The sequence below is a fragment of the Macrobrachium rosenbergii genome, chromosome 3 (assembly GCF_040412425.1).
Source record: "Macrobrachium rosenbergii isolate ZJJX-2024 chromosome 3, ASM4041242v1, whole genome shotgun sequence".
Taxonomy (NCBI): Eukaryota; Metazoa; Arthropoda; class Malacostraca; order Decapoda; family Palaemonidae; genus Macrobrachium; species Macrobrachium rosenbergii.
The window spans coordinates 76,973,109-76,990,651 of record NC_089743.1 but is presented as its reverse complement, the minus strand read 5'-3'; the positions used below and the strand labels follow the sequence as shown (position 1 = coordinate 76,990,651).

The 17,543-nt window shown below is 41.9% G+C and overlaps 1 protein-coding gene across 2 annotated transcripts in view; it reads left to right on the top strand.

Moving 5' to 3' along the window:
* The window catches only part of Tsr1 (Tsr1 ribosome assembly factor), a 96,841-nt gene that overhangs the window by 68,558 nt on the left and 10,740 nt on the right, over positions 1 to 17,543 (top strand). For both annotated transcript variants that reach the window (XM_067082834.1, XM_067082830.1), the window contains 2 exons: positions 7,526 to 7,612; positions 14,102 to 14,222. In XM_067082834.1, coding sequence (XP_066938935.1) covers positions 7,526 to 7,612; positions 14,102 to 14,222 — 208 coding nt within the window. The remainder of the gene's footprint in view (positions 1 to 7,525; positions 7,613 to 14,101; positions 14,223 to 17,543) is intronic.

Below are 17,543 nucleotides of genomic sequence, written 5' to 3'. Positions count from 1 at the left end.
TTAGAAGTCCAGTTGTTCCAAGGCATAGAAGATGTTCTCCTTCCCTTCGAATCAGATCTCGTTCTCTTATGAGGGTAAGGGTTTCTTCGCCTGATCATGCCATTTGCAGAAGTGTTCTTAGCCACGTCTGTGATGATGGGGACGGATGTTTATCTAACCTTGGACGTGCTTCTAGGACCATCTGTGGATCTGGTAGTGACCACCATTTTCCGGCTCCCAAGAGGCTGAAACGTCACGTCTCATTCTCCTAGGAGGACCCACATATGTCGTTTGTCTTCCTGAGTCCATGGACGTGACTTGTCAAGACCTAGGTTTTGTGCTTGAGTGTCTTGTTCTCCTGAAAGGGATCATGTACGTTGTTCGTCTTCATGCGTCCACGTACGTGACTCTTCTTGTCCAAGAGCTGAAGCACGTCCATGTTCCTACATTCGTGGACGTGACTTGTCAATAGCAAGTGATGGCCGATGTCCATCAAATGATTTGGACCCCTCTCTTCCATCTACTTCAGGTCGTCAGCCTTCTTTGCATGAAATAGAGGGGGGGGGAGAGTCAAGAGTTTCTTACCCCCTACATGGAGGTTATTGATCTCATTCGTGAGTTCAGTAATCTCTCTGAGAGGTCTCAGACTCCTCCTTCAGTGACCCCTAGGGGCATAGAAGCCTTAATAGGACCAAAGAAGGATGTAAGAACTTCTTTTGAGTTACCTTGTTCTGGGCATGCTACTTCAGTCTTAAAGCATGTGAATACTTTGGTTTTGGGACGGGCTAATTCTCTCCATTCCAACAGATCTTTTAAGCTTCTCCCCCCCTCCTCCAAGTCATCATAGGAAGTATTACTCAACAAGTCTCACACCTCTGTTAAGGAGACAGCTCAACTCAGATGTCATTTGGTTGAAGCCTGGGTTGACACTAAATCAGGTTAGGACTGCAGGTCCTTCTGTAATCTTTCAGGAAGCATCTACCTTGGAGTCAACTGCTGTAATCTTTCAGGAAGCATCTACCTTGGAGTCAACTGCCTCTTCTGCCTTACAGACTGTCTCATGGCTAGATTTGTGGTCTACAGTGGTAGCTAGGATTTCTTCATCCTGTTCTGTGAGAGATTCGTTCGATAGTCCGTCTTTCATCAGGTTGCTTCAATCTGGTTCTAAAGCCATTTCATACCTAAGCCATTTGAATGCTAACTTATGGACTAACTTACTACTGATGTGAAGAGATGCAACCCTCTCTAAAGTAGTTAGATCATTTGATGCAGACTCTTTGCTATCCTTGCGGAATGGAGATCTGAGAATCCCAACTTCTCCTGCCTAGGGAACAGCTGGAAGCTGCAATCATCAGATGTCGAGTTGACACTAATGACCAACTTGTCCACCAAGCAATGGCTAAGTCTTTAGCTCAGTCTCACCCTTCCGCTCCAACACAGAATAGGCAATCCCCTCCCAGGAAGTCTTCAAGACCTTCGGCTTCAACTAAGGTTTCTCAGCCAACTCCGGCACCGAAGAAGCAACTTCAGCAACGTCCAGTTTTATCACAGCCTAGGTATCATGATAAATCTGGCAAAGTCCAATCTTCTTCCTAGTCAGAGGATTCTGTACTTATGAATGGTAATAGATACAGCCTTGTCGGGAGTTTTCCCGTTGGACCAGAGGATAGAGAGGTTCAGGACAGTAGCTCGCTCCTTCCTTTCGGGGGAGGAGCAACCAGCTCACCAATGGCAAGTATTTCTGGGCCTCTTGACCTCTCTTGAGAAACTGGTCCCTCATGGGCGTCTTCATATTCGATCCCTGCACTGGAGACTAAAGGAGGTTTGGTCCCCAGCAGGAAACCCCTCAGCTCCAGGTCCCTCTGTCGCCAGAGGTGAGAAGCGACCTCCTGTGGTGGTTGGATGACCAGAACCTGACAGTGGGAGTTCCTCTTCATTTGCCCCCTCTGGATCTTCTGTTTTCAGACACATCCTCCAAAGGTTGAGGTGCTCATCTCAGAGAGCTCCTGACTTCGGGGGTGTGGAGCTCTCAGGACAAACAACTCCACATCAACGTGTTGGTGTTGAAAGCTGCGTTCCTGGGTCTTCAGGAGTCTCAAGAGAGTGTAGTAGGTCACTCTGTCGTTCTGATGTCGGACAACACTACGGTGATAGCGTACGTGAACAAACGGGTGGCTGGTTCACGCCAACGTCACACGCTAACATTTGAATTGCACCAGTGGGCGATCAACAACTTGGTGGAGTTCATGGCCAGGTACATTCTGGGCAAAAAGAATGTAGTGGATGACAAGCTAATTCATCAGGGTCAAGTTCTAGGTACGGAGTGGTCTCTGCATCAGGACATAGCGGACAGGCTATTTCATCTGTGGGGAAGACCCATGTTAGATCTTTTTGCTACAAAGTTCAACAGAAAGTTAGAGGTCTGCTGTTTGGTGGTCCCAGATCCATTTGCTGTGGCGGAGGATGCCCTTCAACATCCTTGTGACAACCTGGAAGTTTACGCCTTCCCTCCATTCTTCCTGATCTGTCATGTCCTGAACAGAGTGATGAGGTCTAGGATGACTCTAGTAGCTCCTCTGTGGCCCCAAGCAGAGTGGTTCCCGGATCATCTGTCTCTGCTCTCAGCACAATCTTCTCTGCCAACCTCATGTAGAGACGTACCACCAATCTTCAGCTGGAGATTATCCAGTATCTCTTACAAACGAGAGGTTTTTCTCGCAGAGCAGCAACTCAGATGTCCGGCTACCTCAGGAGATCTTTGTCAGCCATGTAGCAGGGCAAGTGGGCTGTCTACTGTGACTGGTGTCGTCGACGGGGTTTCTCTCCACTAGGAACTTCTGTTCAACTGATAGCGGACTTCCTAATCTATCTCAAAACAGAGAAAGGCCTTTCTGTGTATGCTATCAAGGGCTACAGGGCTGCTTTAGGATTAGTTCTGTGTCTGAAAGACGTGGTACCACTTCATCCTGTGAAATCTCTGTTGTTCAAGAGCTTTGAGCAGTCTTGTTCACCTAGGGAACTCAAGCTCAAGCCTCTTACGTGGGTCCTAACTCTGATTCTGAGTAGTCTCACTCGAGCTCCATTCGAGACGTCAATTTTCAGACAGGAAACTGACTTTGAAAACAGTTTTCCTCGTGGCCTGGGCTTCCTTGAAGCGAGTTGGTGAGCTCCATGGTCTAGATTATGACATTCAACACACCAGGGTTTGGGGGTCGGTAGCTTTCGAATTTGTCCCGAAATTCATGGTTAAGACTGAAAATCCCTCGGTTCACGATGACAGATTTGCCTCATTTGCCATTCCTTCCCTAAGGGGTTTTGTTAACAACGATTTTCAGGAGTTACTGCTTTGCCCTGTCAGAGCACTGCGTTGTTATCTAAAAAGGACTCGTCACCTAAGATCTAGGTGCCGTAGACTTTTTGTTAGCACAGGCCGAGCCGAGAAAGAAGTGTCCAAGAATAACATTTCGTTTTGGCGACATGAGGTAATTTGGCAAGCCTGTTCCTCATCATCAAATTCTGTCACCAATATCTTGCATGCAAAGGCACATGACATCAGAGGAATAAGTTCCTCTCTGGCATTTAAGAAGAACTTGTCTGTTCATAGGATTTTGAATGCTGGTTCTTGGCTTCGTCAGACCACTTTCACTTCCTTCGACCTGAAAGGCATTGCCCACAGGTCCTTGGACACTTTTTCCTTGGGTCCGGTGGTGGCTGCTCATCAAGTTATGTAGCTCATCCAGTGCCCCTGGCAGGGCATTTTGTATCTTGCCTAAGATGATAGTGTGGAAGAGAGAATTTAGTGAGATGGCTGGTTTCTTTTCTTTCCCTTCTTCCTTTCTTCTCTTCCTATGGGCAGTTTTGAAGAATAAGACACATCACACGCTGGATCTGGCTTGATGCAGGTGAGTGTTGCAGCCATACTGTTACAGAATTTATATGTTCCATATAACATAGAAATATGCGTCTCAGTAGCCTTTACTTCTCTCTCCAGCAAGGGGAGTGAGGAGTGGCTGACATGGTTTGTTGCTTGAACAGATATAGTTCTCTTTGACTTTTATATATGCAATGAATCTAACATGCTGCATTGTATTTTACCAAATGGACTGGGTGTTAGGCTTAGGTCCTCTTTCTTAAAACCCTAATTCCTAGGAAGAGTGATCAGGAGTGCCGAACCTCCAGTCAGTTCAGGATTCTCATACCTCCCTCCAAGTGTGAGTCTATCCTAATGTTAAGACCAAAGGTTTGTTCTGCATATGAACAAATGACAAATTTTTAAATTAATTTTTATTTTTCATAGCTAACAAAACCTGAGGTCTTAACATAGACTGTCCAATTGTAGCCACCCCTCTTATCTCTTATCCTGGGTTGGAAGAAAGCCTGAATGCATCACGAGGTTCTAGCTGGGTCTCTGACCCACTTCCACCTCATCTATGCATCAGATACCATATGCCACAGATTCCTTGCATATACAATTTTTTATTGTTTTTAAACTGGTTTCCATCTGGCGCCAGAAGATTTATCCTGATGTTAAGACCTCAGGCCTATGAAAAATACAAATAAATTAAAAATTTGTCCTTTTTTTAAAATTGTATTTTGTTTCTTAAAAATTATTTAAAATTAGCCCAGATCTTAATTTATGCAGGAAGGAACAAGCTGCTAAGGATACCCAGATCAGTTAATTGAGACCTATGGGATCCCTATGAAAGTTTTCAAGGTTGATCTTGACCATGATCTTGAGCATCAGAACCTTTGCATCTTAAAAATATAGGAGTGGTACTCAAAGACAGAAATAACTTCGAGTTAAGTTTAGACCCATTAGGGGGTACCATTTGGTTCTGCAAGTAATAAGGTGTAATAAGGTGAGTTTCATGAGTCATGTGGGCCATTAAAGATAATCATTCTCTGGTGCCAAAGGTAATTCCAGTATTGCAAAAGGAGGTCATGACATCAATAGGTCACAACTGCTGGGTCTTTGTTAGGAAGTGTGATGCAAAAGGAAGGCTAATTAAGACCTGACTTTCTGAATGAGTCATGACATCTGATAGGGCATGGAGCTTGCCAACTTTTTTTTTGTGGGTGCCAGGTCCAATGAGAATGCCATCTTCTTAGATCATAGATGGAGAGTTGACCGCGGGATTCAGTTTGAGATTTGGAAGGGCCAGATATCCATTGCTGATCTAGGAATGGACTGGCTGCTTGTGCTTATATCCAAACCTCAGTTCAGAAGCACTTTTGAGAGGGCTGACTGTTATCCCCACAACTAGGACAACTTCCCTTGTACTCTCAGAAAGGTGGAAAAGTCCATGATTAGAGGAATATAGATATTTGTTACACAAAGTGGCAAACTGGAAGAATTTCTGGTCTTTTATGGAACTTGTGGGGTCTTAATGCTGTTTCAGCAGTCTCTCCTATTGAAAGAAGAAACCTGGGCAGTCCAAGGATAGACCCAGGAAGTGTTCCTAGTGACACCAAAATGGGGCAACAAGGGTTAAGCTAAACAGGTGTTCTTTGAGTACCTCATCTTCCTCAGTATTTAACAGATAAGATGGAGAGAAGGGGACACACACCTCTAGGCTGTCTGATACTTGGAACATGCATCTGTAGCACAATTGGCTGGGTTATAGTGGCAGGGAACATTACAGAGGTAGCCTGTGCTTTTGGAAAATTGCAAACAGGTCCACCATTCTCTCATAATTGCCATATTGCAGTTATGGCAATTTGATATCTTCTGCTAAGGGAGCTATGCATTGACATCCGTAGATCCCAGAATGGACCTTTGGGATGAATACGATCCAGTGCCTCTGTGTCTAAGCAAAGGTATCTATTGCTAGATGGCCAAGTCCTTCCAAGTGATTTCCTACCTAATTCCCTAGGTAGGGTAGGGCCGTCATGTTTTTGGATATTACTACAATATTTCTGACCTTCCTATAATGCCGTAAATTCTTGGAAACAAGATTCATATACTTAGCCTCAAGCCATTGGTTGTTATCATTCAGAAGACTGTGATGCTCTTGTGCATGTCTTAGTACCCTTGTCTTGAAGTTAGAGGCATCCATGAATAATAGGATCTCTGGTTTCCCAGAACTTGACTCCCTGAATCCTAAATCTGCTAATTGACAGCAGCTTCTGAGACAAGATATCTTTGCCATTGCCACTTCTTATGACTGGAGGTGCATCCTGGGGTTGGCCCTCTGATGGCCTTGCCTTTTTATTGATGGTGCTGATACTCATGCCTGGGGATTTTGAAATAGTCCTTTCTCCCCAGTTTAAGTGAAAGGGCATTTGAGATTTTCTTTGTTGGCCAAGTATGGCAAGGAAGGGTGTTTCTGGTAGGAGTAATTCTGGCAATGTTGGTTTATGGATCTTGACCTTCATATGCAATTTGGTTTACGGATCTTGACCTTCCTCTGCTGTGAACTGTTGGTTGTCAGGGATGGTGCAGCCAACAATTAAGAGGATCATCTGTCAAAAATGTGAAGGGGTGGCTGATCTGGGAATGAATGAAGTATGGGTGATCACTTCTGTTATCAGTAGTTTTCTGGGCTGAGCATTACATCTGTGTATTATGTAAAATTGCCTCGGGCCCCTAGTCTGGGAAGAAAAAAAAATGTTGGGTTCCTATGGAATTGTCATAACAATCTGTGGTACCTGAGCTTTCATTGTCAGTAGGATGACATTGAGGATCATTGAGAGCATTTTTGCCATAGAATCAGTCTGCTGTTGAAGGCCTGTTGCTCTCCTGCTGAATTTCCCTAACAACATTTTTTATAGGGCTGAAAGGGTTGCTGGAAGTTAAGGATTCCGTACACCCAATCAAGGAATTCTGCAAATGAGGATTCATTATTTATGGCACTTGAGATCCTCCACTATTTCATCCTTTTAATCTTCCAGTTGCAGAAGCCATACCCGAACCAGACTAGCAGACAGACATTACCTAAGACTAGACCTATGCTAATGGACAAACCAGGTCTGGGCTGTGCCAGTGCCAGGATCCAGGATTAAAGCCATGGTATTTGAACAGACATGTGACCAATACTTTTCCCATCCCAACCCAAGACCACACCGTTGTGATAAGCCAAGATCAGAGCCATGATAGAACCACAAACCTAGATTGGACATTTTAGGCCAGGGTCATGCCAGTGCCAGAAGCCATTAAGAACCCTGCTTCCAGTTGGAACTTCAGTTCAGGACCAGTCATGTTGATGTCAGGAGCCACAACCAGTGCTGAAGTAGTATATGGATCTGCTGTTTAATATCTGTGTTGCCAATGCTAAGGGTTGCTGCCAGAACTGTTAGAGCTTGCCCCTGCTGCACTACTTTACTTTTATTACTTATCTGTTACCTTTCATTTCATTTTGCATCACTGCAAAAAATTTTAAAGATCTAAAAAAGTGGCTGTGGCTTTATGAAACTACTATGCATAATACTAGTAACAGTAATACAGTAATGGTATTTTGATTTAGTGATTTCTGGTATTGTATATACTGTACATTTATTAATTATATACCTGTGACATTGTACTTATGCAGTAACAATTTTTTTTCAGGATTTAGTTGCTACTGGATCCTTGTTGAGTGTTGATCCCAAGAGGATGGTAATCAAAAGAGTGGTACTTAGTGGCCACCCATTCAAGGTAGGTTTCAGACTCCATGTTTGGAAATTATTCATTATATTACAACAACCCCCTTCCATGCAAATTATATTATAGAAATATGAGAGGTATGAACCTGTTTTGAGAAAAGATAATTTCTAGATACATATCTATGAAATTTTTCACAAGAGGTCTACTTGTAGACTTGATGAAACGGTGCTAAAAGTGAATGTTTCACAGGATTTCAGTACTTATATCCAATTTATTTGATTATAATTAAAACATCAGATTTTTTGCAGTGTTAGTATTAACTCTGTGAAATAGGGCCTTGGGAGGTGGGAACTCTTGATTATAAGCACTGTAAAAGGTTTTATTGAGTAAAAGGTTTTATTGAAAATGTTTGAGGGGGATGATAAACTTTTTAAAACTCTAAACTGGCTGAATAATAATATTGAGTTTTCTTTCTGCTGTAAACTGCTGTTATGCACAGAAGTCTTGTCAGGCAGAAGTAGTTTTACAAGCTTAACGGTTTGGCATGGATTGAGTGTTTACAGTCAGAGTCTGTGCCTCCAAAAGTGAACAGAAAGTTGTTTTGAACCAACAAAAATCTTGAGGCTAGAAAAACTTTTAAGATTTGTAATTATATGCATGTGGTTATGTTGTTAATTTTCTGTTCTGTTGTGTTAGGGAATAAGAAGAGTTCAGTCCCAAATTGCCATATGGTACTGCTTAATGAAAAAAGTAGCTGGGTACAGCACCCACCCATAATGATTGATGTAGTAATAGCTGACCCTGGAAAGTCTGACCTGTAGGAGGCCATAATACGTAAATTATTGAAGATGAAAATAAGAATAATTTATCAATTTGATTCTGAACAGAAGCAGGCTCACCTACCCTGCTTGCATATGCTGGACATGATTAGTTGGAATCTAATCACACCTGTGTCACACACCATCCCTAGACAAAAACTTGTTAATACAGCTTGCCACCTCATTGTACTTTATCCAAACCAAACTAACTTTCAGTTTGTGCTTAAAAAGAAGAGAAGAGCAAGAACTCTGATCTTGTGGTCTAGTATCTTTACCTGTGTTACTGCCATATGTCATATTACTTCATGCTCTTGGGATAACTGACATGAGCCAATAAGAAACGGTTGCGTAGGTACTTGCTTGTTGTCAAGTTTAGTGACGTCTCTCACGATCTTTCACGTAAGTGTTCAGCCAGAGACTGACATTTTACAGGTAGGAAGAAGTCTCTGTTTCATCGTTCCCATTCAACCTTCGACTTCCTGAGCCAAGGTAGTCACAGTTCGTCAGCAAGGGTTTCTTCGGATTCCCATTTGTTTTCCAGTACAGGTTGGTTTTGTATACAGTGAAGTTCTGTAAAACTATACTGCCCCATGCTTCCAAAACAGGAGTCAATTAATACTGATCGTGCAGGATTTTTTCCCTGTGCGATCAGAGTTTCTTTCTAGTTACGTAGATCTACAGATCAGGCCTACTTCTTGGTACAACAGCCTCAGTGTCCTCTTCTGCAAGTACCCTACTTAGCACAAGGATGAAGCTGAATTCTCGAAGATGGAAAGAGGGGTTCTGGTCTACGACAAGGTCTCCCCATTCCTGCCCATCCTCTCTCAGAGAGGTGAAACAGGACTTAGTCTAATGGTGACGAAAAATATCTCCTTGGAGTGTTGTTACACACTTCCCCTCCGGAGATGCTTTGTGCCCCAAGGCATCAACCAAAGGGTCCATACTTAACCTAACCTAGTCTAGCCTAACCTTACCAAGCCTGTATTTCAATATACTGGAAATTCATATCTCATGGCATCAACTCTTCAGAGGGCTATGTTGGGCCTAGCCTAGCGTAATTTAAACCTAGCCTAACCTGACCCTAATCTGCACCTCAATAACCTGAATCTTCTTAGCTCAACAAGCCTCATGATCCAAGGATAGGCATTCCGTAGTGTTGTTAAGGAACACTACCATGGGAGTTCCTTTGTCAATTGGGACGGGCCGCCTAGTGTTCTATTATCATCTCAATTGACGGTGCAGATGCACGGGTTTGCAGTAGCACACTCAGCACAGCGGTCAACCAGACACAATCCAGGATGATGGATGTATGACAGACAAGTTTGGTGACTAGAGTTGGTTTTAGTGACAGTTGGTCTTGAAACCTCAATGTTTCGAAGAATTGTGTGATTTAGGAAGACGGGTTAGTCCTTCATTCTCAAGACACCAAAGCTGTTACTATTCGGCTCTGTCTTTATGGATCGTGGGCATATCAGCCATCGTCCATACCACATTGAAAATATTGCTTCTCTTCTGGCCAGTGAAGTTTAGCAACAACTGAGTCTGATCAGTACTTGGATAGGTGACCTCCTGGGAACACCGGATGCCCTTGGCGTCAAGGAGACATTTTTCACATCCATAGTTAGAAACGTTGGGGCTTGTCAGTACTTTGATAAGTGACCTCCTAGAAACTTCAGATGTTGTTGGTGTCTAGGAGACATCTTTCACATCCATGATTACAACTTCCCTTCGTTCTGCCTGATTCGTTGGGAGATCAACAGTGTATGAGCATTCCATTTCTAAGGATCCTAAAGGCTACCAAGTGCCTCAAGGCCTTTTGCATTATTACTGAGTACTTCACCACCTTCAAATAGTGCCGAAAGGGAATGTTATGTGGATCTTGAGGTAGTTTCAGGAGTCTCAGGGTCCAAGTAGGCACTCCTTTGAGAGCAGTGGCATCAAGGTAGTCCCATGGTTACATATCCTCCTCAAGAGATTTTTCATTCTTCAAAACATGGACCAGGGCGGCAGTCTCCTTCACTGCCTTTCTGAGAATTTAAGCACAGTTCTTTTTAGACTTTCAAGAGTCTCAAGATCCAAAGACAGACAATCCTCGGGGTGATAGCAACAACACCATGGTAGTGCCATGGTCAACAAAGAGCCTAGTGTCCTTTCATCTACTCTATTGTAGTGTAGGTACACAAGTAGAGAGTAGATCATTCAGTACAGTGGCCAACCAGATACACCCCAAGCAAGATGGATGTAATTACAAAAGTTCAATCAGTAAGTCAGGAGATAAGGACACTTGATCTTGGCACCTTGACTTCTGGAAATTTGTTCAACCTTTGAAGAAGTTTGATCATAGTCTTACTTTTCTCGACTTACTGAAGTTGGCGCTGTATTGCTCTGTCGTCTCGCACCCTTGAACAAGCAATACATCTTTGGTATCCATTTACATCTGGAGGCTTATGCCTTTCGCCATTCTGTGTTTCAAAGATGATCAGTGAAAATGATCTTTTCACTTCTATGGTCCTGTGGTTCCAATGACAGTATGACGTCTACGTTACCTCCTTAAAGACTGGACCTTCAGCCCAATGCCAACGACTCATTAGCTAGCTTCGAGTTGGCCGAGAAACCGTGTCCAAAATGTCATTTGTCTGACTAGTATGATGATCAAACAAGCTTATCCCCCAACCTCCTGGTGGACATCAGTACATTTCAGGCCAGATCTTTCAAGGCCAGGGGCATCAGTCTGTACATCGCATTCAGGAAGAACCTGTTGGTTGAGTACAGGGATGGAATGTAATCGTGCAGATCACATTCATCTCATTTTACCTTGGGATGTTGCCCATAGGGCATTGGACACCCTTTCCTTGGGTCCTATGGTGGATGCTCAACAAGTCATGTAGTTCTCCCAGCTCTTGAGGAACAGGTTGCATCTTGCCTAAGGTGTGCAGCTGCCAGGTGAAGGTGTGTGTGGGACTTCCATTGGGGAACAGTGAACGAGCCATCACGTGCTGGACGGGTGTGCATGCATGTGATCTAGATGACTGAGCATCCTATCTATAATCTAGCTCTATTTGGATTAGTAGATGCAGATCCTTCCTTCTCTCTAGCAAGAGGAGAGTGGGGCTGACTATGAACAAACCAGTTGGTTCTTTTTAGCTTTATAGTCTCTGACACAGAGTTCATCTAAACCTTTTCGATTCAAGGATATTATATTCCATTAATTCAAAATGCCCAGAAGTCTGGCAGTTTAACATCTCTCTTGTTCAATAGATCAAAGGTACGTCTCTTTTTCTTTGCTCTTTCATGACCAGGAAGAGAGTACCTAGGTGACCCGAACTACCAGTCAGTTCAGAGATTTACTCAGAATCTTCCCTCCAAGAGTAAGTCTCCCATATGTAAAGACTGAGGGTTTGTATTTGTGTAGGAGTGAACGACAAATAGTTAAAGTAATTTGTATTTTTCCTAACATACAAACCTGTGGTCTTAACATAAAGTGCCCACCTCTTACCACCCCTCATTCCCTTACCTGGGTTAAAAGATAACCTGTGTAGAATTAAATGCACACAGACTTGGTGGGTGGTGCTTCAGCCCTTAGCATTGGTACTGTTACCATAATCACCGTGTAAAAGTTTATCGGCCAGTTATCCAGCTCGCTTAAAGTTAATCCCATATGTAAAGACTGCAGCTGCAATACTCAATTACCATTTCATGAGTCTATGGCTTTTCTAACCTGATCAGTCACTAGGTGGGTGTATATGGCCACGAGCTGTAGATTATGCTATGGTCAAGAGGCTGTTGCAGTGAGGTGGTGGGCATTAAAAATATGTGCTTTTCTTTATCCCTTCTTTTCACATGCCCAGACCATATCAATCTTTGAGACCTCATTGTTATTACTGCCTCTTGATATCGCATATCCATTCATAATATGATATTCCTATTGTACTCCAGGTATAAATATTAAAAGGACTGTCATACATTCCAAAATCTCAATTTGTTGTCAGAATAGAATAGAATAGTGTAGAATTTAGGCCAAAGGCTAAGTGCTGGGACCTATGAGGCCATTCAGCACTGAAACGGAAATTGATAGTGAAAAAGATTGAAGGTGTAACAGGAGGAAAACCTCGCAGTTGCACTATGAATCGATTGTTAGGAGAGGGTGGAGGGTAAGGTGGAAGGAAAGAGAATATGATCAGGGATACAGTAGAAGGAATGACGGGTTGCAGCCAGGGGTCGAAGGGACGCTGCAAGGAACCCTAAGTAATGCCTACAGTGCACTGTATGAGGTGCACTGATGGCACTAACCCTCCTGTGGGTTTGTTGTCAGTACCAATGTTTTTGCTGCTTTGAGTAGCACAAGCCATGTGTACCCATTGTAAATCTCTGCTGCCTACTATTGGGACTGTCTTTACTTGTAGTAAAGACAGTCCCTGGTTAGCTGGGGTTCCATTCCAACGACATGACGGTAAGCAAAAATCGCTGATTTTCGGTTTTCTACACCTCTGTTAGGTATATATCAGTGCCAGTATGCAACTGTCGGCAGCACAGAAATCGAGCATATCGCAACCAAATGCCGATTAAGTCAAGGACGCACAAAAACTGATCGGGCCGAGCAACTGGCGACTTGCAGTCTTTCTGTCTCAATTTCATCTGTACTGCAGCTACTCTGTAAAGCATAACCTTGTCATCATCAATTTTGATAGCTTAGGACTTTAAAATTCAACCCTTTCTGCTTCAGATACATCCTTACTGTGGTGATAAAACAAAGGTGAAATAATTTTAAAAAATAAATGCTGGCAACCTGCACTTCTATTTTGTTGCTGTAACATGAGTAGATGGCTTTTCTCGAGTTCCCCAGGCACTGGGGTTCTGAGCCCAATACATGGTGCCTGGCTTAATCATAGGACCCAGGGTTGGCTCAATGGGTCACCATGAATATCTTCAGTGCCAAATGACTGTGCCTGGCGTACTGTGCCAATTATTTTAGGAAACGTCTCAGTAAATTATAATTTTAACATTTATTACTTTTTAGCACATCACCCATGCAAGGGATACCCAGTTTTGAAAAGTAAATGCTGATTAACTTAAATGAAAGAACTGGTAATTGTTAACACCATTCATCATGAGTCAAGAGATACTTTTTGATGCATCATTTCACTTGTAAATTGCACAGCGCCAGGATCAGAGAGCAGTACTGTATAAGAACTAGAAATAGATTAATTTTAAGTAACATGATAAATGTGAAGAAAATACTAGTAATATTAATAATAGTAAGATATTTTATGTAGATCAACAAAAACTCATAGAGGCTGCTGCCTACACTGTGAATAGTACTTTCAGTTTCTTTAAATTGTCCCATTGGCTCTCCCAGTTACTTTTCATCTTTCCAATGATCATTTCTCATTTACCTGTTACACTTCATCTTGCGTCAGTTTTCACTTAACTAAATGATAAATCCTCTTGGTCAAGCCTTATTACAGTTAGGAATTGAGACTTTGTTGTCGCATTTAACAGTTTTATAGTAACAATAAAGTTCTCATTGTCTTACACCCAGTAAATTTGTTTAAATTTTAGTCACAGTATATAAATATACAATGTTAGAACTAAATTATGTAATGAACTTTAAACTTTTGCCTTCTAACAGCTAGATTTGCCATATTTTATTGAGTATATAAACTTTCATTTCATGGGTACTACCTCAACACCATTGGGATCTTCATCAAAATTTCAATTTCAGGTTAATCGTAAAACTGCAGTGGTACGCTTTATGTTTTTCAATAGAGAGGATGTTTTGTGGTTTAAACCTGTGGAACTCCGCACAAAATGGGGTCGAAGAGGACATATCAAAGAGCCATTAGGTGAGTAATTTTTACCATATAAAGCATACTGTTTTTATGAGGTATTTATCAAATATGCCATTTTTTACATTTGGTATACTGTGCGTATCCAAAAATTCTTGCAATTGTCTATATAGTTCTTTTGCCTTATGTTGGTGTCCTTACTTGAATGAGGCTGACATGAGAAGCATAATGATTTCAAAACAACAAATAAAAACAAATGTATTTGTATTTTTCCAAGGCATACAAAATTGCCTGTTATATTAGGAGTATCCATCAGCCAAACCTGAAACAGCTGTTGAACTTTGTAACAATGTAGTTAAACTGGTGATTAAGGGGTAAGTGTAGTAATAACCCTAACTCACCTACCGACAATAGCCCCTTTTCCTTCACCCGCAAGGACTAAATGGGAAGTTGATCTGAGCTTAACCATATAAAAAGGCTCTGGTGTGTAAACCTAGGTAAAATGAAAATTTATTCCAAAAGTTTTTTGTTCCTTTGGGAATACAATTATCGCCTTTTATATCAGGAGACATCACTTAGATGGAAAGTGGTCCCTGTTAGCTGGTATTGAATTCCACCAAAAAACATCGTGTCAGTTTTGCAGCATACAAGGGATGCCTACAGATTCTTGTAACCACCACAGCCTGGTGAAGAGGTTGACCAGAGCAGTATGGTCTAGGGTCTGAGTTCCATTGAACTGGAGGGTACTCGATTAACAAAGAAACATTGGAGAACCATGAAAACCTGTGAAGGAATTTAAGGCAGAAGGCAGCTATTACTGGTCAAAAACCAAAATTGGTCCAGCAAGTAGCTTTCCTTATGTCCACCCCCCCTTGTTAAAAGGGAAAGGGGGGGGGGAGATCTCGTAAGACACTATGCTAATATTGGTTGCCGAAAGTGCAGGAACCTATATCTAGCACAACCCAGCTTATACTTCAGCCAAGATGCTTATCTGAGAGAGACAGAGAAAGAGTCACTATATATTCCTCCCTCAGGCTCACACTAAGCTTAAGAAGTACTTGGGTAAGATACTTTTCTTAGCCAGAAAGTTGCCAAGAAATATTGAGGAGTTGAGGGGGCAACATCTATTGGTAGAATGAAGGAAGGGATGCCTACAAATTTGACACCTGCCATCATTGCCCAGAAACACTGCGGAGTTCATCCAAAGAGCTAAGGCTGATCTTACACCGGACTTCATGTATCCTCAAACAAGTATTGTGGTTGGTTGACACATTACCTTGGAGTGGAGTCAAATACACATTGACACTCAAGTAAGTCCACAAAGAAAGGTGTTCCTGTACACTTCCAGTATTAGCTGAAGATGAAGAAAAGGAGCCTGTACTCCAAACTAAGAGCCCAGATCCTTCATGAAGAATTGCAATGGGCTTAAGTAAAATAAAAGCATTTCTGTAGAACCACCAACTGAAGGCTGGTGGGAGGTCAAGGAAAAAGTCTCAAATCATCTATCAGGAACTGTAAAGTTCTGAGACTGCTCCACATTCAGGACACGAGAACAGGAAGAGAGACAGACAGACAGACCCCTATCTCTCCAGGACAGGAGAACAGGAAGAGAGAGAGACAGACAGGCCCATATCCTTCCAAGACAGGACAGGATGCCATTCGATCTCCTCGCTATCCAACACTGAGACTGTGCTCCAAACCTCGATATGGGACCACCTTGACATGGTGAGGGGCTCTTGAACCCCAGGAAATTGTTCCCGGGTTCGAGTCCAAGTCTTATATATTTCTCTGGACTAATTTTGAGGAATTTTCCACCTTTTGTAAAATTTATTGGACCTGATAAATAGGAAAAAATATTGCTGGGATTGGGTTTATATCTGAAGCTAAATAGTGGGAACTGTGGTAGGACCATCAACTACCTGATAATGTTTGGACCTGAGAGATATCAGATTGATAGCTCAAAGGCAGAACTGTTCTTAGAGCTGGGCCAATGGATTTCAGGTAAATGGTCTGTCTCTTGGGATAGACCTCTGCATTCTATCCGGCTTGGCCCACACATGGATTAGGTAGGGATGATTTATTTGTAATACTTCAGTCCTAGCAAGGGTTTGGCTTACACTTTGGGCCATATTCCAATCATGTGCCATCCTCTGTGTGGGGTGGTAGTGACACGCACATTTGGGGGCTGGTTCTCGTTTATGCTGTTACAGGGAAGAATGAACTCATGAGTCTCGGGCAAGTTGATGAGACTTGAAGTGCTCCAGCACAGACAAACTGGTATGGAAATAGATACCCTCTGAATAATCCAAATAATTTCAAATCAGATGGTATTAAAACTTTTAATACCATATAAAACACCCAAAAAGGCTAAATATTGACTTGACCCAACTTTGACTCACTTTGGGAGTGGGAAGGTATCGTTTCTGACCTTGGAAATGAACAAATTTCAGTGTTTAAAGTTGGAAAACCACTTATAAAAGACATCCAACAACAGAAACGCTTTCTTCTTAGACAAATAAAAGATATATTACGCTATAGAAGCCACCACAAACCAATCTGAAGGCTGCTTTCTATAAAAAGTATTGATAATGTAAATATAATTTAAAAAAATTACATTTATGAAATGTATCCAGGTACTATTAGCCTTCCTGAAAACAGTAAATCTTAACTGGTCAGAAGAATATACTATTGGACTCTCTTAACCCTTAAGGGACTGATTGATCTCTGTGTGAAGTAAAACAGGTTTGGGTGGAGGTGACGGATTGAGTCCTCAGTGTGAAGCCAAACAGGCTTGGGGAGGTGGACAGATTGATCTTCAGTGTGAAGCAGAATTACACACCACTGTTATGGTAATAATGATTCAAAAAGGTGCCAGCACTACTTGTATATGCTATAAATTCACTGATGGTAACTTTTATGACGAGAGTGAGAGTTAGCAGTATGGTAATGCTTGTGACCAAGGGAAAGTACTGCATCTCTCTCTCTAACATGAGTCTTTTAAATTTGTTGTAAATATGGCCAAAGGGGTTGCTGTTTGTTTTTTTGTTTTGTGTTGTTTACAATAGTATGTTGAAATAAAATGCAATTTATAAAGAAATTGCAAAGAAATATTAGAAAAACCATAAAAGTTAAAAAAGTAACAATCTTCCTTCTTGTAAATTTACGTGAATATTTTACAACAAATATGCCAAAATTTGTTACTGCTTTTATTTCTTTATCTGTTTTGATATTGTGAGCAGTAATAATTTTACAAAATACAGTAAATTTATTTATTAGAAAAACATATAAGTTGGTAAATTTAGACAATTGTCTTGTAAATGAAGCTCCACAAGGGTTGTAAATATAGTATTTTTCAACTTCTTGTGAAGGTAGGGAAAA